The 19,829-nt window shown below is 48.3% G+C and overlaps 1 protein-coding gene across 1 annotated transcript; it reads left to right on the plus strand.

Annotated features, from left to right (window-relative positions):
- Positions 1–1,442: 1,442 nt before the first annotated feature.
- Positions 1,443–19,569, plus strand: HTRA4 (HtrA serine peptidase 4). The gene is made up of 9 exons (XM_075910931.1): positions 1,443–2,125; positions 3,247–3,346; positions 4,881–5,085; positions 7,044–7,238; positions 8,314–8,346; positions 13,653–13,767; positions 14,936–14,993; positions 16,291–16,386; positions 18,491–19,569. Exons 1-9 carry the CDS (start codon positions 1,711–1,713, stop codon positions 18,654–18,656), a joined length of 1,383 nt encoding a protein of 460 aa, XP_075767046.1. The 5' UTR covers positions 1,443–1,710; the 3' UTR covers positions 18,657–19,569.
- The last annotated feature ends 260 nt before the right edge of the window (positions 19,570–19,829 follow it).

Genomic DNA, 19,829 nt, shown 5'->3' on the forward strand with positions numbered 1-19,829 from the left:
CAAGCAAACAATGTGCATTTAGAAATGCCAAATGTCAATGTCTACATTTAGGATCAAAGCATGTGGGATGCTTGTGGGCGGAGGGAAGCAATATCTTGGGAAGCAGTAAGTCTGAAAAAGGTGGATAATCCACTGAGCAGGGGCTCCCAGTGCAACACTAATGGGGCTGATGTGCCCCATTGGATGTATAAACAGAGGAAACTGGAACAGGGATTCCACTGTTGTTGGCATTAGAGTGACTGCTCCTGGAATACTGCATCTTGGCTGGTGCCCAGAATTCAAGGCTGTTGGTAAACTAAAGAAGATTCGGTTGAGAGCCATGAGCCCACTTCAAGGATAGGAAAACCTGCCTTCCGTGAGAGATGCCAGGCGCTCGGTCCCCTTAGCCTAACAAAGGCTAAAGGAGGACTTGATCAGTCTATAATTGGTGGGCAGTAAGCAGCCCACGGGCCAGACGTGGTTTGCCCCGGTTAGCCCTGGCAGGCTGACAGACGCTTTATTTGCCTGCATGTCCACAGAGACGGTTTCTCGCAGCTCCCATTGGTCACTGTGCCCGGGCAATGGGAGCTGCGCGTGTCCATACATGCGGGTGCTCAGGTGATGAAGGATTTGGTGGCCCACCAAGGACTAACCCTTGTGAATGTGTCCGGCCCATGGGCCCCTCTTGATCTATAAGAACCTTACTCAGGGGTCCAAAATGTAATAGCAGGGGGCTCTTCAGTTCCATGGACAAGGTTAGACGATCCAGTGGCTGGGAGCTGGAGCTAGATAAACATCTATCTGCACTCCAGTGAAACAGCGGCCATGCAGCTGCAGCTGGACCAGCCAGCTGACTTGTATCCACAGGCCACTGGGTGCAAGGCTAGACATTGGCTGTGTCAATATTTTGGCTCACACTGCAGGCTGGGCCCCTCCTCCCCCGCAGGCTCCAAAGCTCCAGCTCCAGTGCAAGGCCAAACGTCTACCTAGCAATTTTGAAGGCAGAGCCCCATGGGCCCCAGTGAGCCGACCTGAGCCAGCCAGGGGTGCTCAGTGGCTGTGTAGGGGACCCCTCCAAACCCGGCACAAGGGCCACGCGTTAGAACAACTTAAGCGGATCCCTCACGACTGGAACTGTTCAAATCAAGCGGGAAGGTTTTCTGGCAGAGCCGCGCTGGGCCCGAAAAGCCCGAGGCCCGGGAAATCCCGCGGCCTGTGCCTTGCAGGAGGCAGCCTGGTTCCCTCTTGGATCCACTGAACTATCCACGCCAGAGAGGCTCCCGGATCCCCGGGGCCCACTGAGCGCAGCGCTGACCCCGGGTGGCACGAAGGCGCCGGGTTTGACCCGAGATCCCGACGTCTCGTTTCTGTTGCGCTCCTGACTTGATTTCCCCGCCTCACAGTGAGGCGACTCCCAGCATCGCTGCCGCGGTAGGACCAGCCGCAGCCCGGCGAGGGGCGCCGGCAGGAGCATGAAACCCGGCAGGGCGGGGGGGGACGCAGCCCTGTGCCTGCCCCTGTGGCCCCCGCCCCGGGCCGCTGCTCTCCGGGCTCCTGGCCAGGAGGAGGGGCTCGCCCGCCCGCCCGCGGGCCCAGCTGCAGCCCCCTCCCGGGTACTCGGCGGGGCTGCTCGGGCCCCTCCCCGACAGGAGGCGCGGAGCGCACGGGCGGCCCTTAAAGAGCCGAGACTGGGGCAGCCCCAGCCGGCTGTCCCGTGCGCCCTGCCCAGCCATGCGGGCGCCCCTCGCCGGACTGCTGCTGCTGCTGGCCGCCCCGCGGGCCGCCCCTTCCCCGTGCCCCGCGCAGTGTGAGCCGGCGCGCTGCCCCGCGCAAGCCCCGCAGCCCTGCCTGGCCGCCGGGGGGACGCTGCAGCCCGACGGCTGCGGCTGCTGCTGGCTCTGCGCGCCCGGCGAGGGGCAGCCCTGCGCGGCCGGCGGGCTCTGCGCCCACGGGCTGCGCTGCCAGCGCCCGGCGGCGGGGCGGGGCCGCGGCTCCTGCCTCTGCGCCCAGGGCCCCCGGCCCGTGTGCGGCAGCGACGGTCGCACCTACCGCAGCCTGTGCCAGCTGCGGGCCGAGAACCGCCGCGCGCGGCAGCGGGACGCGCCCCCCGCCCTGCCCGTGCAGCAGGGCGGCTGCGGGCAGCCAGGTAAGGCGCCGCCCGGGCTGCCTCCCCGCGCACCTGCCACCCCCGCCGGCGCGCTGCTCCCCGGGCCCGGCCTGCCCCTGCCTGCTCCGCCGCCCAAGCACCCAGCCCGCAGCCGGCACCCGCATCCCCCTGCGCGCCCTGCCGTGCTCCTCGCACTGCGCCTTCCTCCCCGCCGCGCCCTGGCCGGTCCCCGCCTTCCCCCCGGTTCTCCGGGTCGCCCGTCCAGGCCCGGCCGGCTCCTGCCCCTTTCCCTTGGCCCCCTTCCCGGCTGCAGTTGGAGTGGCTTGGGGGCGTGTCGGGGGTTAATGCTCTTGCCCCTTACGGGCCTTGCCGGCCGAGCCCGGAGCCAAGGGGCCAACCAGATCCGGGACCAGAGGGTTGAGCTGCTCAGCCCCGGCTGTTGAGCCCAGCAGGGGAGTTCCCCGGCGGCTGACGGGGGACTTGTCGGGATTCTCCGTGGAGCCGCTGTTCTGCGGGGTGTTCTGCTGAGAGAACAGCCCCCCAGTAGCAATTTGAGTGACTTCCCCGGGGAGACGAGCCTTTACCTTAGCGCCGATTTACCGGCAGCTCGGGAGTTAAAACATGACGGTGCTGAGTAAACCAGTGGGGTGGAAACCAGTTGTCTGCCTCTGTGGCAGTAGGGGCAGAACAAGGAAAGCCAGTTTGAGCAGAGCTCTGGAGGCTAGTCTCTCCTGGGCATACTTGCTTGGCTGAGTCCCACTTCCCCCCAAAGATCAAGACCATCCCTCTGTGCTTCTTGGCACTGTGCACTGCCAGCCATGACTTAATGTTAAAATAAACATGGCACAGGCGAGTCACTGAACGCTGTGTACTCCATATATGAGCAACCCAATAATAACACAGGCTCCTTCCATCCACGGCCCCAGGGGAAGGTGAGAAAAATCCTTAGGGTCTTTGCCAGCTTTCCCTTCAGAGGGAAAATTGCAACCAGACGGCAAACATAACAGTCAGTACAAGCATGTGCCTGGGGGGGGATCAAATTCTTTATTGAGTCTAGGTCTACCACATCTACCGCTTCCCCCTTAGCCACAAGGCTTGTTATCCTCTCAAAGAATGGGTAGTGGAAAACGATAAACAGGAATTAAATCGTTTGCCCCTAGGCTCCTTCCATCCCGACAGCCTGAGGCACAAGTTTAATTTTATTGCTGATGTGGTGGAGAAGATTGCTCCAGCTGTTGTGCACCTTGAGCTCTTTCGCAGGTATGGACGCCTGCCCGAGGCTGGTTTATTATCGATTTGCTGGTTGAAGTAATTGAGAGAACGTTTTGCAAACACCTGTGACCTATGTTACAGCAGAGCAGACCAAGATCTCTTTCATCAACATTTGAGTAAATAGATCACTATGTGGAGGAAGAACTTCTTATAATTGTTGTCTTCTAGATGGGCTTGAAATTGACACAGGGGACTTTCATCAGGGCTAATTCCAATTAGGCATGTAAACACCATTTCAAATGACATCCCTGGGCTGCTGCTTTGGACAGTAAAACAATCCTCTAGAAACCCAGCTGTTACCAGAGAGGCTTCAAATACAAGATCAGAAAGCCTGAGACTTGTAAGCAATGCCATTTTGTATACTGTTTGATTAATAGGGACACGTTTGTCAAATCCGGCCCAAAAGTTGTGAAAACTAAGAAAAATATAAATGTTCACATGACTTTAAAAAACAAAACCAAAGATTGTCCTGCAATGTCTCCAGTCCAACTATGGCAGCATTGGGCCAGATGTGAGAATCAAAAAGTAAAAGTGGTAAGAAATGGACTTTTAAAATGCGCCACTGATTAGTTTCATTGACCACACTGAGGCTACGTCTAGACTGCAGGCTTCTTTCGGAAGAACCTTTTTTCGGAAAAAAATTCTTCCAAAAGACAGCATCCACACACAAAAGCACATTGAAAAAACAATCTGCTTTTTCGAATGATAGCGTCCACACTGAATGGACCTTATCTCACATTCAAGCTGTGATTCTGTGGATGGAGTGGCCACCAGGGCACTTGTGCTTTTTCCTCTTTCCTCTTCTTTCAAAAGAACTCCCTCTTCCCCATCCACACACACCTTTTTCCGAAAGAGCTCTTTCACAAAAAGGCTTCTTCCTCGTACAAAGAAGATTGCCAACGCCAGAGAAACCCTTCTGTTCGTTCAATTTACTTTCAGAAGAACGCGATTGCATGTGAACATAACTCAGGTGTTGTTGGAAAAATGGCTGTTTCTGACAAAACTCTGTAGTGTAGATATACCCTAAGTGTGATGAAAAAGCTATAAAGAAATAGTATACCAGAGGGAAAATACACATTATTTTAAAACTTTCCACTTTAGTAACCTAATGTAGTTGTAGTACCAGATAATGTTTGCTCCCCAGGAGTCCTGGTTGAACAAGGGCCATTCATGATGGCAACTGGTGCTGTAGTTTTTGAGATTTTTGTGTGTGAAGGTGGGGTTAGGATGAAAATTAACCTTAAACTACGATCGTCAGGTTTATATCTAGAGCCCTGCAAATCTGCAGAGCTCTGTTGGCTCATTTTTGCAGATACAGATGTGGATACAAATTTTGTATCTAGAACCCTGCAAATTTGCAGATATCCGCAGATAGCTGCTGCTCGTTTTTTCTGCTAAAGATGCAGATACACATTTTGTATCTGCGCGGGGCTCTATTTAGATCAGCAAGCACTCGTATTCAGCATGCAGCTTGGTACATACCCAGACTTACAGCAATGCCATAACTTGTTCGTTCGCACAGGGTGTCCTACGCAAGCCAGGATGTTCTTGTGTCCAGTGGCTCTGGATTCATCGTGTCAGAGGAAGGACTGATTGTCACCAATGCCCACGTCCTCACCGATAAGCAGAGAGTCAGAGTGGAGCTCAAGAGTGGGGAGCAGTACGAAGCTAAAATCAAAGATGTCGACCACAAGTTGGACATAGCCCTGATCAAAATCTATCCCAACGTGAGTCTGACGGCGCTCCCTGGGGAGGACCGTCAGGGAGGGAAGCTGACAATAAACGGAGGCTTAAACTCCAAACTGGTGCATTTCTGTTTTAGGTTGTAGTCTTTCCTGCAGAAGACTCAGTGATAGTAGTATGGGGGGAGGGCCTGGATAAAAATCTCTGTGGGCACAAGGTTTAAGAGCTGCTCCACAGTAACGAGTTTGGTCTTACCCAGTATAGAGCATACACCCTAGGGGCTGCGTCTAGACTGGCACGATTTTGCGGAAATACTTTTAACGGAAAAGTTTTTCCGTTAGAAGTATTTCCACAAAAGCACGTCTAGATTGGCACGGATGCTTTTCTGCAAAAAGTGCTTTTGCGCAAAAGCATCCGTGGCCAGTCTAGACGCGATTTTGCACAAGAAAGCTCCGATCACCATTTTAGCCATCGGGGCTTTTTTGCGCAAAACAGTTCTTCCCTGTCTACACTGGCCCTCTTGCATAAGTATTCTTGTGCAAAAGGGCTTTTCCCCGAGCGGGAGCATGAAACTATTTGCGCAAGAAGCCCTGATTTTGTACATTACAAAGTCAGTGCTCTTGCGCAAATTCAAGCGGCCAGTGTAGACAGCTGGCAAGTTTTTGCGCAAAAGCAGGTGCTTTTGCACAAAATCTTGCCAGTCTAGACGTATCCCCTATGTCTCTGTCTACAAACGACTCTCACAGTAGCTGCAGAAAGATGCTGGTGATTTTTTTTTCAAATAACTTTTAGTTACACTAATAAATAAATACTCCACATAGGTATTAAAGATCCCAAATATTCCACCTTCTTGGAGAAAACTTCCATTTTGGTGCCCAGTTTGTATCTTTGCATGAGTTGCGTGCCCATAAGAGATTCTGTCTCTCTCTGTGGGAATTAGATAGGGTTGTTCTGTTTTGTTCTTTATTTAAAAAAAATAAAAATAATCTTTGCGAAGTCCTGGGAGATAGGAGTAAAGAAATACAATGGAAAACTCAGCTTCCAAAGTGGGGCAGTAATAGAAAAGAGCTATTTTTGAAGCTGTATTTAAAAAACTCCGGGCTAATTTGAGTCCATAAACGAGCACGTTATGACACTGATTGTTTTAAGCTGAACTCCCCTTTCAGTGTGAAAGGCGCGAGTATGGCCACAGCATGCCGCACTGAAATCCTGGTTAAAGCGAAGAGAGAGGTGGTGCCGGCAGTGCAGTGACTTGGAGCATCCCATTTACGATGGCAAGGAAGAGGTTCTCCCCAAAGGGTGAAAGGAAAGGAAGGGGGACTGTTTCGGGCAGAGCCGTGGTGCTTTAAATTGCCAAGAGCAGTTGTCAGACGCCACAAACGTGATTCCATCGTATGACAAGCCAAGCCACAGTGGGACCAAGTGGGGAAACCGGTCTCTCTCCCCTCAGGAGCAATAGAAAATTCTTTCAAAGACTTCCCACTGGAAAACATGTGAGGTGGGGCTTAGTGGAGGATGTCGCTGTGATGGAATGGGACCCTGTACTTAGACCCAGTGAAGGTCAGATTTTTTTTGGAAATTGTCCATAAAATGGCTTTTGACCCATCAAAACCTCCATTTGTACAAATTGTGTAGACCTGCCTCTGATCCATGCCCTCATCCAAGTCCACGCACAAGGAGGTTAGCAGAATGCTTGTGTTTGGGCCAAATCTTTCCCTGGACATCCTGGTAGCTAATCGCTATTTGCTGCTCCTCTGGCCCGTGTGTCAATTAGCCCTTAGAAAACAGGCCCTCAAAGTTCAACCCTGCGGTATGAAGACATGGTCTTCACGTCAGTGTTCAGTGACTGACCGTAGGAATCCTGCACTTCAGGGTGTGTAGTTACCTCTGCTCTGCTTCCCACGGAGTAACGGCCACCCCGAGCCTGGGGGCTCCTGCACTAGTCTAAGGAATCTGGCTCTAGCGGAAGGTGACCAGCTTCATTGTTCTGCCTTCTCCCCAGACTGCTCTCCCTGTGCTCCTGCTGGGAAGCTCCTCTGACCTCCGGCCTGGGGAGTTTGTGGTGGCGCTGGGCAGCCCCTTCTCCTTACAGAACACCGTGACGGCAGGAATTGTCAGCACCACGCAGAGAGGCAGCGAGGAGCTTGGCCTGAAGGACTCGGACATGGCGTACATCCAAACAGACGCCATCATCAATGTAAGTGCCAGGCCTAGAGACTGCCCCTCCAGGGGCGGGGACTGCAGGCATGGCCGCAGCAGCACAGAGTTCTTTACCCAGCTCCAGCTAGGATGCCTTGGAGAATGACGCACCCAGAGTTCCCACCCTTTTCCTTGTGGGAGCCACGTTGCAATTCACACCCCTGGCGTCATGGGTGCCTCTCCCAATCGCATTCACCTCACGTCCATGTGGAATCACAAGGATGGCTTGTGAAGGGAAGCACACTGGGGAGGGCTTTAGCTTCCCTCGCTGCAGTTAAGTGGCTGGAAATACAGAGGAGTCCAGCCACACAAGTGCTGGAATACACAGAAGCTCCATTAGCAGCATAAATGCAGGTTGGAGCTTCTCATTGGGGAATGGCTCATGAGTGACTGACACGAGTGGGAATTAGACGCAACCCTCTTTGTGCAGCAAAGTCTTCCCTTAGGGTGTCTAGACTACAGGGTTTTGCCGACAAAAGTGGACTTTTGTTCACAAAAACTATACCTGCGTCTACACTGCCGCTGAGTTCTGTTGACATAACGTCGACAGAACTCAGCAGTTTTGTTGACGGCGGTAAACCTCATTCTACGAGGAGTAACGCCTTTTGTCGACAGAGTTCTGTCAGTAGAAGGCGTTATTGCATCTACACTGTCCTTTGCGTCTACACTGTCATGTCGACAAAGCGACTTGCTTTGTCAACAGAACTGGCTGCAGTCTAGATGCTCTTTGTTGACAGAAGCTTTGTCGACAGTATCTGTCGACAAAAATTCTGTTGACAAAAGCCTGTAGTCTAGACATACCCTTAGAGCCGCTACCCACACCATGACCTTGCTAGAGGGTCTGATGCCTTCAGCACACCTTCACTTATTGATGAGGTGTTATGTTTCCTAGCAAGAACGCAGCCCCGATGAGCCTTTGGCCTGCCCAGTCCTGCATGTAGCTGCAAAAGGGGGAGTAGTTTCTTGCAAGAAGGGATGCTCATGTTTGTCTGGCTGGCCGCTCCTAAGCTATTCTGCACCCTGGCGTTAATGTGACTGTAACGTCCTTTGCAATTGTTTATGTTCTCTTGCAGTATGGAAATTCAGGGGGGCCCTTGGTGAACTTGGTAAGTTTCCCTCGTCCCTGCCAATCTTTGCCGCTTTCCAAAGTTCCTCTCAATTGCCTGTCCATTAATTGGAGAGTTTGGAGAGGGAGTTCTCCAGGTAAAAGAGTAAAAAATGGGACCTTTGTGGTAAGTGGCTGTCTGGAGTGTGTGTTTGTGTGTGGGGGAGTTATTTGCTGTGTGCTGAGCTTGGGTTTGGTTGGTTTGTTTGATTGTTTGTTTGTTTGAGGGAGCTTCTAAAAGGGTTGAAATCTAGAAGCCTCTGTTAATTGGCTGAGCCTCGGTCAGGGGGAGGGGCTACCAGAGCTATATAAGCCTGTGACTCAGCGACCAGGAACAGCTAACAGGAGAGTTTGGAGAGGGAGTTCTCCAGGTAAAAGAGGAGTAAAAATGGGACCCTTGTGGTAAGTGGCTGTCTGGAGTGTGTGTGTTTGTTTGTGTGTGTGTGTGGGGGGGGGGGGAGTTATTTGCTGTGTGCTGAGCTTGTGTTTGTTTGTTTTTTTGTTTGTTTGTTTGTTTGAGGGAGCTTCTAAAAGGGTTGAAATCTAGACACCTCTGTTAATTGGCTGAGCCTCAGTCAGGGGGAGGGGCTACCAGAGCTATATAAGCCTGTGACTCAGCGACCAGGGAGAGCGCGACCATGAACAGCTAACAGGAGAGTTTGGAGAGGGAGGTTAGAGGGCACTAGTGCCTTCAGACCTTCTTTAAAACATAACTCTTAGAATAATCTATATTCCAGAGGTTTAAAAAGAATTCCAGTTTATACTTAAACTTATTCATTAGAAAAATGGAGACAGAAGCCCAGCAGCAGAGTGGGGGCTCTCCTGTTTATTGTGTCGAGTGTAACATGTATGATTACCTGCCCTGTGGGCGGGTGGCGTATGTGTGCACCCGTTGCAAGGAGCTCCTGACCCTCAGAGACCGAGTTCGGGCTTTGGAGGCCAGGGTAGCTGAACTGGAGGAGCTAAGGGAGGTAGAGAGCTGTGTTGATGAGACTTTCCGGGACACTGTAGTACTGTCCCACCTCCAGTCTGAGAGCCCCAGTGCTCTTAAGGAGGATGAAAGTCTCAAGGGAACAGGGCATTCAATGGGAGCAGAGGGAAACCATCCCATAGTTGGGACCCTCCTCCCAGAGGATGTTGCGGTATCCTCTCGCACTGAGGATACCTCTGAGGGGGAGGGAATGCCAGTTAGGAAGAGGCAGGTGTTAGTAGTAGGTGATTCGATCGTTAGAAACATAGATAGTTGGGTTTGTGATGACCGGGAGAACTGTATGGTCACTTGCCTGCCTGGTGCGAAGGTTGCGGATCTCTCAAGGCATCTAGATAGACTTATGTGTAGTGCTGGGGAGGAGCCGGTGGTCATGGTACATGTCGGTACCAATGACGTAGGGAAGGGTAGGAGAGATGTCCTGGAGGCCAAATTTAGGCTGCTAGGAAAGAGATTGAAATCCAGGACCTCTATGGTGGCATTCTCGGAAATGCTTCCAGTTCCATGTGCAGGGCCAGGTAGGCAGGCGGAGCTTCCGAGTCTCAATGCGTGGATGAGACGATGGTGTAGGGAAGAGGGGTTGAGAATTATTAGGAACTGGGGACACTTTTGGGAGAGGGGGAGCCTATACAGGAAGGATGGGCTCCACCTAAACCAGGGTGGAACCAGACTGCTGGCACTAAACATTAAAAAGGCCGTAGAGCAGTTTTTAAACTAAGAGATGGGGGAAAGCCGATTGGTGCAGAGATGCACGTAAATCGGAGGGAGACTTCTCTTAGAGGAGAATCCATTGATAGAGATTCTCTAAGCTGTAGTCAGAAAGAGAGGAGGGGAGAGGACAAACCATGGGCCAGAGCAGACAAACAACCGCATACAAAGGAATCCAATGCATCAGGGAAGGGCAGGCAAATAAGCAGTGGCAAATTTTTAAAGTGCTTCTACACAAATGCTAGGAGTCTGACTAATAAAATGGATGAACTGGAGTACCTCGTATTAAATGAGGAGATTAACATAATAGGCATCACTGAAACCTGGTGGAATGAGGAAAATCTGTGGGACACAATAATACCGGGATATAAAATATATCGAAAGGATAGAGCAGGCCGGGTGGGTGGCGGAGTGGCACTGTATGTGAAAGATAATGTAGAATCAAATGAAATAAAAATATTAAATGAATCAACATGTTCCATAGAATCGCTATGGATAGAAATTCCATGCTCCAATAAGAAGAAATTAGCAGTAGAGGGATATTATCGACCACCTGACCAGGACAGCGATACTGACATTGAAATGCTGAGGGAGATTAGAGAGGCTACCAAAATAAAGAACACTATAATAATGGGGGATTTTAATTACCCCCATATTGACTGGATACATGTCACCTCAGGAAGAGAAGCAGAGATAAAATTTCTCAATGGCTTAAATGACTGCTTCTTGGAGCAGCTGGTGCAGGAACCCACAAGGGGAGAGGCAATTCTCGATTTAGTCCTGAGTGGAGTGCAGGATCAGGTCCAGGAAATAACTGTTACAGGACCGCTTGGGAATAGTGACCATAATATAATAACATTCAACATTCCTGTGGTGGGAAGAACACTTCAGCAGTCCAGCACCCTGGCATTTAATTTCAAGAAGGGGAATTACACAAAAATGAGGAGGTTAGTTAAACAGAAATTAAAAGGCACAGTGACTAGAGCCAAATCCCTGAAAGCTGCATGGAAAATTTTTAAAGACACCATAATAGAGGCCCAACTTAAATGTATACCCCAAATTAAAAAAAACATAGCAAGAGACCTAAAACAGTGTCACTGTGGTTTAACCACCGTGTAAAAGAAGCAGTGAGGGACAAAAAGGTATCTTTTAAGAAGTGGAAGTCCAATCCTAATGAGATAAATAGAAAGGAACATAAACACTGTCAAATCAAGTGTAAAAATGTAGTAAAAAAAGATTTTGAGGAACAGCTAGCCAAAAACTCAAAAAGAAATAAAATGTTTTTTAAGTACATTAGAAGCAGGAAGCCTGCTAAAAAACCTGTGGGTCCCCTAGATGATCGAGCTATAAAAGGAGCAATCAAGGACGATAAAGCCATTGCGGAGAAACTAAATGATTTCTTTGCTTCAGTCTTCACGGCTGAGGACGTTGGGGAGATTCCCGAATCTGCACCGTCCTTTGTGGGTGATGAATCTGAGGAACTGTCCTGGATTGAAGTGTCATTAGAGGAGGTTTTGGAACAAATAGAAAAACTTAATGTTAACAAATCTCCGGGACCGGATGGCATTCATCCAAGGGTTCTAAAAACTCAAATGGGAAATTGCTGAGCTATTATCTGTAGTTTGTAACCTATCCTTTAAATCGGCTTTCGTACCTAATGACTGGAAGGTAGCCAACATGACACCAATATTTTAAAAGGGCTCTAGAGGCGATCCTGGCAATTACAGACCGGTAAGTCTAACTTCAGTACCGGGCAAATTAGTCGAAACAATAGTAAAGAATAAAATTGTGAAGCATGTAGAAGAACATAATTTGTTGGACAAAAGTCAACATGGTTTCTGTAAAGGGAAATCCTGTCTTACTAATAGAGTTCTTTGAAGGGGTTAACAAGCATGCGGACAAGGGGGATCTAGTAGATATAGTATACTTGGATTTTCAGAAAGCCTTTGACAAGGTTCCTCACCAAAGGCTCTTGTGTAAATTACATGGTCATGGGATAAGAGGGAAGGTCCTTTCTTGGTTTGAGAACTGGTTAAAAGACAGGAAACACAGGGTAGGAATAAATGGTAAATTTTCAGATTGGAGAGGGGTAACTAGTGGTGTCCCCCAAGGGTCAGTCCTGGGACCAATCCTCTTCAACTTATTCATAAATGATCTGGAGAAAGGGGTAAGCAGTGAGGTAGTAAAGTTTGCGGATGATACCAAACTGTTTAGGATAGTCAAGACAGAAGCAGACTGTGAGGGACTCCAAGAAGATCTCACCAAACTCAGTGATTGGGCAGCAAAATGGCAAATGAAATTTAATGTGGATAAGTGTAAAGTAATGCACATTGGGGAAAAATAACCCCAACTATACATACAATATGATGGGGGCTAATTTGGCTACGACAAATCAGGAAAGGGATCTTGGAGTTATCGTGGACAGTTCTCTGAAAACTTCCACGCAGTGTGCAGCGGCAGTCAAAAAGGCAAATAGGATGCTAGGTATTATTAGGAAAGGGATAGAAAATAAGACCCAGAATATCTCACTGCCCCTGTATAAAACTATGGTACGCCCACATCTGGAATACTGTGTACAGATGTGGTCTCCTCACCTCAAAAAAGATATTTTGGCCTTGGAAAGGGTTCAGAAAAGGGCAACTAAAATGATTAGGGGTTTGGAACGGATCCCATATGAGGAGAGGTTAAAGAGACTGGGACTTTTCAGTTTAGAAAAAAGGAGACTGAGGGGGGATATGATAGAGGTCCATAAAATCATGAGTGGTGTGGAGAGGGCCGATAAAGAAAAGTTATTTATTAGTTCCCTAAATAGAAGAACTAGAGGTCACCAAATGAAATTAATGAGGAGCAGGTTTAAAACTAATAAAAGAAAGTTCTTCTTCACACAGCGTGTAGTGAACCTGTGGAACTCCTTGCCAGAGGAGGCTGTGAAGGCTAGGACTATAATAGAGTTTAAAGAGAAGCTAGATAAATTCATGGAGGTTAGGTCCATAAAAGGCTATTAGCCAGGGGATAAAATGGTGTCCTTGGCCTCTGTTTGTCAGAGGCTGGAGAGAGATGGCAGGAGACAAATCGCTTGATCATTGTCTTCGGTCCACCCTCTCTGGGGCACCTGATACTGGCCACTGTCGGCAGACAGGATACTGGTCTAGAAGGACCATTGGTCTGACCCAGTACGGCCGTTCTTATGTTCTTATGTGTTTAGATGTCCGGAGTGCCTCAGATCTGCGCGCCTCTTCACTCCATTTTCCAGTAGGAATCCTTACACTGACAAATGTGTATTCCATAGTTGGACTGAATTGCTGGGGGACATGGTATTTGTGACTCCTGCCTCATATGACAGCACTTGCATTACTGTCTGTGGTGTTAACAAATGCAGCAGTGCAGCTAGTCTAGTCCTGGTCCCTTGATGTATCGCTATGGTCATATGATCAGCTGATTCTCCTACCCCACTCCAGCCAGGACTGGGTCAGCTTGGCTGTGACAGTGGTTGCCAGCTCAATAGCACAGAACTTTGTGGGTGGCCCTTGCAAACTGCGCACCAAAGGTGCCCCAGACAGAGGCGTGGTAGAAGCCAGGCCTGGTGACTCTCGCTACATTCTCTGTAACAGGACGGTGAAGTGGTTGGCATAAATACGCTGAAGGTAACGGCTGGCATCTCCTTCGCAATCCCCTCTGACCGAATCCGTCAGTTCCTAGAAGAATCTCACGAGCGGCAGGCAAAAGGTAGGAGTGTTGTGATGCCATCAGATCTCTTATCCACACCTGTACGCCGCCGACCCAGAGGGGAGCTGGCCTAGGGTAGGGCTGTGTGACAAAGGAATCGCCCAATGGGCTGCTTTCTCCCGTGCTGTGCCCAGACTAACATAGCGTTTACGAATTCATTAGTCATCCTCTCCAACATTAATGAGAGAATGGTCGCTTCCCCGTGTGCCAGTTAATTCGGATGCACTACCCTGTGTCTGGTGGAACGGACCGGAACGTGGCTTTGCTAGCAGGATATGAAAGTTCTCTGTAGCATATTATGGGGTGAACCCAGATCCCATGGCCAGATGCAGCCCTGCTGGGAACTGGGAGCACACAGGAGACACACGCTGGGATGTAACGTGCCAAGTGTCCAGCTGTCTCAGGCAGGCAGTGGCGCCATCAGCACTGTGTTGATGGGGCTGCCGCTAAGGGGCATTTGGGAGAATGGTGGTTTCTGACTGGTCCCCAAATTCCCTTTGGAATAGAGACCCTGGAATAAAAGCGGTCAGGTCATTGGTCATAAACCTGCTAACTTACGTTCAGGGGGTGCAGTGGCAGGAAGGCTTAACTGCCACTGAGGGAGCTGAGCTCTCAGCATGGGGGGGGAGTGGGCGTGGGGCAGCCTGGGAGTCTAGATACATTGTGCCCCCTAGGTGGGAACACCTCTCTTCAGCCTGCTTTCAGTAATGGGAATAACCCAGTACATTAAGGGAATGGAGGAGAGGGGGATAAATGAGGATGATCCCTGGAGAGATCGGTGTGCACATCATCTGTGGAAAACAGGAATAAAGGCAAAAGTGCAACCTCCTACTGCTTGGTGAACACTCTCCGTGCTGCAGTGAGATATGATGCTCTTAGTGCAGTGAGATATGATGCTCTCTTAGTGGCCGTGCTTAATATGGCTCTAGTAGCTCTAGGCACCTTTTCCTCTCCTGATGTAAACATTTTAGCAAGCTTAAACTAAACCGGAAATGTGGCAATTTGTATTTATCATGCCACAGTGACCCAAATGCATGTCCAGCTGGAGCTATTTTGTCAGCTCCTCAACCCCCCTTTTCCCCTTGGACGTTCCAAGCAAACGTCTGAGGTTTCTGGGGGTGGTTTTGTGTCTGATTTGATTTCCTGAACGCTGGCTCTGTCCTTCTAGGGATGATTCGACCCAAGAAGAAATACATGGGATTCCGAATGCTTCCCCTCACGTTTAAGTAAGCTTTGTTTTCTGCACTTGTCACTGGCTTTCCTGTAGTCTATTGCACTGTCTATCGTTGGAGGTATGATTCCCAGCTTGTGGCGACGTACCCACAGCAGCTTTGACTGAGCCAACACACTAAAAACAGAATGTAGTTATGGTGGCACAAGAAGACAAACAGGGTTAAGTGCCCTGAGTCTGTGCCTAGCATCTGGGACAGCTATCTACCTGGGGCAGCTAGGCCCCCTCTGTGCATGCCACCACAGCTAGACACTAAAAAGAGCATGCTAGCTCAATCAAAACTAGAAGAGTCACGTCACCCTGCCACCTCCCCAACAGCTCAAAGTGTAGACATGCCCTCACTGTAAGACAGAGCTCAAGACAATCTAGCAGGGAGTTACCCATAACTCTCTTCGTGGGAACCGGAGAGCTTCTGATGTATGTACAGAACTTCCACTAACAGTGGAATTTGCTCCTTTGCCATGCTGCGCATGCGCCAGGTATCTCAAAGCTGTCTGCAAAGTTAGAGAATTAACCACAGGTAGCCTGGGGGTAAGGCGACACTTCATCAGTTTATATTAAAATTGTTTTTATCTGCATGGATACGGATTATGACTCACACCCATGTCACTTAGTTGGCTTTTTGGGGCATGGACTGTCCTCATAGTCATCTATATGCAGCCAAGGATGAGGCCATGATATAGATTGGAGCTTCCATGTTCTGTGAAAGTATTAATAATAATAATAAAGGCGATTATGCAGGTGACAAGGGACTCAATCCAGAGGAATACACAGGGTCCTAGAGAACTTAAAAATCTCAGCAGAAAATAGTAGCATGCTATTCAGCTTAGAAAACTGCAAACGTATCTGAAGGGAACAAGGCCCACAAGATAAGAAGTTTCCAGGTTATTATTAAAACAATTTTAAAAACAGCATGTATTAAAGGGGTCCAAAAAGCTGCTTATAACTTAAGAAGCCCGTTATTCATGTGATTACTTATATTTAGGACTTCGCCTCACTCACAGTGAGCCATAGCGTAAATTAACTATGCTTTCAAAAACCATCCCTGAATGTTGCTGCAGCATGAATTTAAGTGTCTGCATTTCTGGACAAGTGAGTGCTATGCTGATTTAAAATCCACTAGGTCTTCCAGTCCAGATACCAAGGTGGAATAACACCACTCCATTTCTGAAATTACAGTATTAAAAGAAAGACAGTTTTCCTTAGGCCACCTGCGAGTTAAGGGATTAAGCCGTAATGGGCTGATCAAGCGTTTCATATGGAGTGTTTTACCATCATGCTTCCTTTCTCAGTCTCATCCGGGAACTGAAAATCAATTATAAAGATTTCCCAGACCTGAACTCCGGAGTCTATGTTTTTGAAGTGATTCAGGGAACTGCTGCTGCAAGGTAAGAACCTAAAGATGAAGGCTGCACCACATGCCTCTTCATGGGCATTGCTGGGGCCTCTCCAAAGCTCGCATTGCAATGTTCACGTGCAATCTCTCTACAGCCTTCTTTAATGCTATCATCTCTGAATGGGAGCTGACGTTCTGCTCACGCTCAGAATCCATGCACTAGGATGTGAATGGCCATCACAAGTACAAGGTCATTTCAGATTGGAATCAATTTCCCTCACAGCCTAGTTGTAAAAGTACATAGAGCATTTTCGGCCCTGCCCTTGGGACGGAAGAATCCCAAGCATTGTTACAGGCTGGGGACCGACTGGCTAAGTAGCAGTTCAGCAGAAAAGGACCTGGGGATTACAGTGGGTGAGAAGCTAGATGAGAGTCAACAGTGTGCCCTTGCAGACAAGAAGGCAAATGGCATTGCACTAGGAGGAGCATTTCCAGCAGATCTAGAGAAGTGATTATTCCCCTTTGTTCAGCACTTGTGAAACCACATCTGGGCTACGTCTAGACTGGCATGATTTTCCGCAAATGCTTTTAATGGAAAAGTTCTCCGTTAAAAGCATTTGCAGAAAAGAGCGTCTAGATTGGCACGGACGCTTTTCTGCAAAAGCACTTTTTTGCAGAAAAGCATCTGTGGCCAATCTAGATGTGCTTTTGCGCAAAAAAGCCCTGATCGCCATTTTCGCGATCAAGGCTTTTTTGCACAAAACAAATCTGTCTACACTGGCCCTTTTGCAAAAGGACTCTTGCCTGAACAGGAGCAGCATAGTATTTCTGCAAGAAGCACTGATTTCTTACATGAGATCATCAGTGTTCTTGCGGAAATTCAAGCGGCCAGTGTAGATAGTTGGCAAGTTTTTCTGCAAAAGCACCTGCTTTTGCGGAAAAACTTGCCAGTCTAGACACAGCCCTGGAGTATTGCATCCAGTTGCAGGCCCCCCACTATTGAAAGGATGTGGACACATTGGCGAGGGTCCAGCTGAAGGCAACCAAAATGATGAGGGGGCTGGAGCACATGACTTATGCAGAGAAGCTGAGGGATTTGGGCTTATTTAGTCTGCAGAAGAGAAGAGCGAAGGGGGATTTGAGCAGCCTTCGACTTCCTGCAGGGAGGTTCCAAAGAGGATGGAGAGAGGCTGTTCTCAGTAATGGGAGACCTGCCCAAGTAGAGGATTGTGCCCTAAATCAGATTTATCAAGTGGTGGTTTTTTACTAGTAATCTGACCTGTGTAACATCCTGTGAAGATGATCACTTGTAATCTTAAGTGGAAGGGTTGACTTTATACAGCTGTAGTTGTATTGCATATGCACGGGCTCTAGAGCTGTGTCTACACTGGCGCGATCTTGTACAAAAGCAGCCGCTCTTGTGCAAAAACTTGCTGCCTGTGTACGCTGGCTGCGTGTTCTTGCGCAATTAAACTGATGTTCTAATATATGAAATCAGGGCTTCTTGCACCAGAACTCTGACGCTCCCGCTCATGAATAAGCCCTTTTGCTTAACTGTTCTTGCGCAAGAGGCCAGTGTAGACAGGCAACATGAATTTCTTGCGCAAGAAAGCCCTATGGTTAAAATGCCCATCAGAGCTTTCTTGCACAAGAGAGCATCTACACTGGCATGGAAGCTCTTGCGCAAAAGCACATCTCTTGCTCAAAAGCACGTGCCAGTGTAGACGCTCTCTTCTGGAAGAGTTTTTGCACAAGAACTCTTCCTCAAAAGAGTTCTTGCACAAGAAGCTTCCAGTGCAGACATAGCCTAGGGCTGTAAAGGGTTAACCAGAGAGGGTCAGGGCCAACTGTGCCAGAGACCCCCTTGCAGAGTGGCATTGAGTACTAGGGATGTCAGAGTAACCGTTTAGAGTTAACCAGTAAGCATCAGCTTGTTTCCATTATGGTTACACACTTCACTGGTGCGCACCAGCTCCCAAGGAGCAGTGGGCTCTGCAGTATAATGCTTATGCTGCAGTGTAGCCAGGAGCGGGGCTAGCAGCTGGTGCATGCCAGGAGCCGTTTATAAACCATTTTATAAGCTGGGTCGCCGTGTGTACTGGCTCCATTACTCTCAACTTTATCATGATTCAAAGTTTCTGGTTTCTTTATTGTAGCTCTGGCATGAGAGATGGTGATGTGATTATCAGCATTAATGGAAAAACAGTCAGCTCGACAGAGGATGTAAGTGAAGCTGTTAAAAACAATGACGTTCTTTCAATTGTGGTTCGTCGAGGAAATGAAGATGTGATCTTGAATGTAATTCCAGATGAAATTGATTAAAGGATGACTTCCATCAGAAATAGTTTCATTAAAGTCAGACTTGCACTATGTAGCTTAAGACAAAGTTTATGCTCTATGGGGGTTTTTCCTACTACAGTGTAGGAGAAAATCCTTCACAGGTGGCCTAGAAAGCAATATTTAATCACTTAAAAAATCTTTAGCAAAATCAAACTGACAGTTTTTATCCCAGTGTATTTCACTTCAAACACTTTTGAACATAACTATTGAAGGATCTGATTTATTTTCCTCTTTCCATATTTAAAGGAATGTAAAGTTAGCCAAAAGTACACTGGCTGTAATCCAGAATTTGGACAGAATTACTTATGTTGTCTAAACTTAACTGACATTATGTGCAGAGATCCTATTACTGACAACTTGGGCCCTGGTCAAATTCTAAATGAAGTCAAAGGGACTAAATTTAATTTTGGCTCTTTTGCTGAAAGTTTGGTATATATTTGCTTTTCTATAACATTGTGACTATAAAAACTGGCTTTGGAAAATAGCTCTTTGCAGTAGATAAGTTTTCCACATGTGTAGTGGAAGCAGCTGAACTCTCAACTAATGGAGATTTTTTTAAATGCTTTAACTTTTGGGTGCTCAAAATACACAGCTTGAACTGCCTGATTTTCAGAAAGAGCAGGGCACATGGCCCTTATGACGAAACCAGAGGGTAGCCAAGAGTTACTAATCACTTAGGAAAAATGTTTATGGTGACAATTTTCACATTTTTTTTTCCTTCAAGTGATTGAATGCAAAAGTGTAAGTTAAAGACTAAATTTCAGCTACTCGGCCATGTTTGTTTACAATGGTGGACTGTTTAAAATCATAGATGTGGGAAAGTTTTGCACAAACTGTATCAGAGATTCCTGTATTAAAATGCCCAGAGTCTATTTACATACACTCTTTAATGCTACCTCGTGCCTCCCTCACATTTTTGTGTTCTTAGTTTCTGCTGTGGTGTTCTTTTGCCCCAGCCCTGCCTTCCAGTTAACTCCTCCAACATTTCTGATCTCCTCCCCATTCCTCCTGTATGAGCCACAGTAACTACATGCTCTTAACTAAGCATACAACTTGCTAGCAATAGTGACTTTTAGGATCACACTGCACAGGAACAAAGTTGTGCTGCTCAAATCTTCTCCCATTTACACACTTCACTGAGGCTATGTCTACACT

Source organism: Pelodiscus sinensis, chromosome 28 (genome assembly GCF_049634645.1).
Source record: "Pelodiscus sinensis isolate JC-2024 chromosome 28, ASM4963464v1, whole genome shotgun sequence".
Classification (NCBI taxonomy): domain Eukaryota; kingdom Metazoa; phylum Chordata; order Testudines; family Trionychidae; genus Pelodiscus; species Pelodiscus sinensis.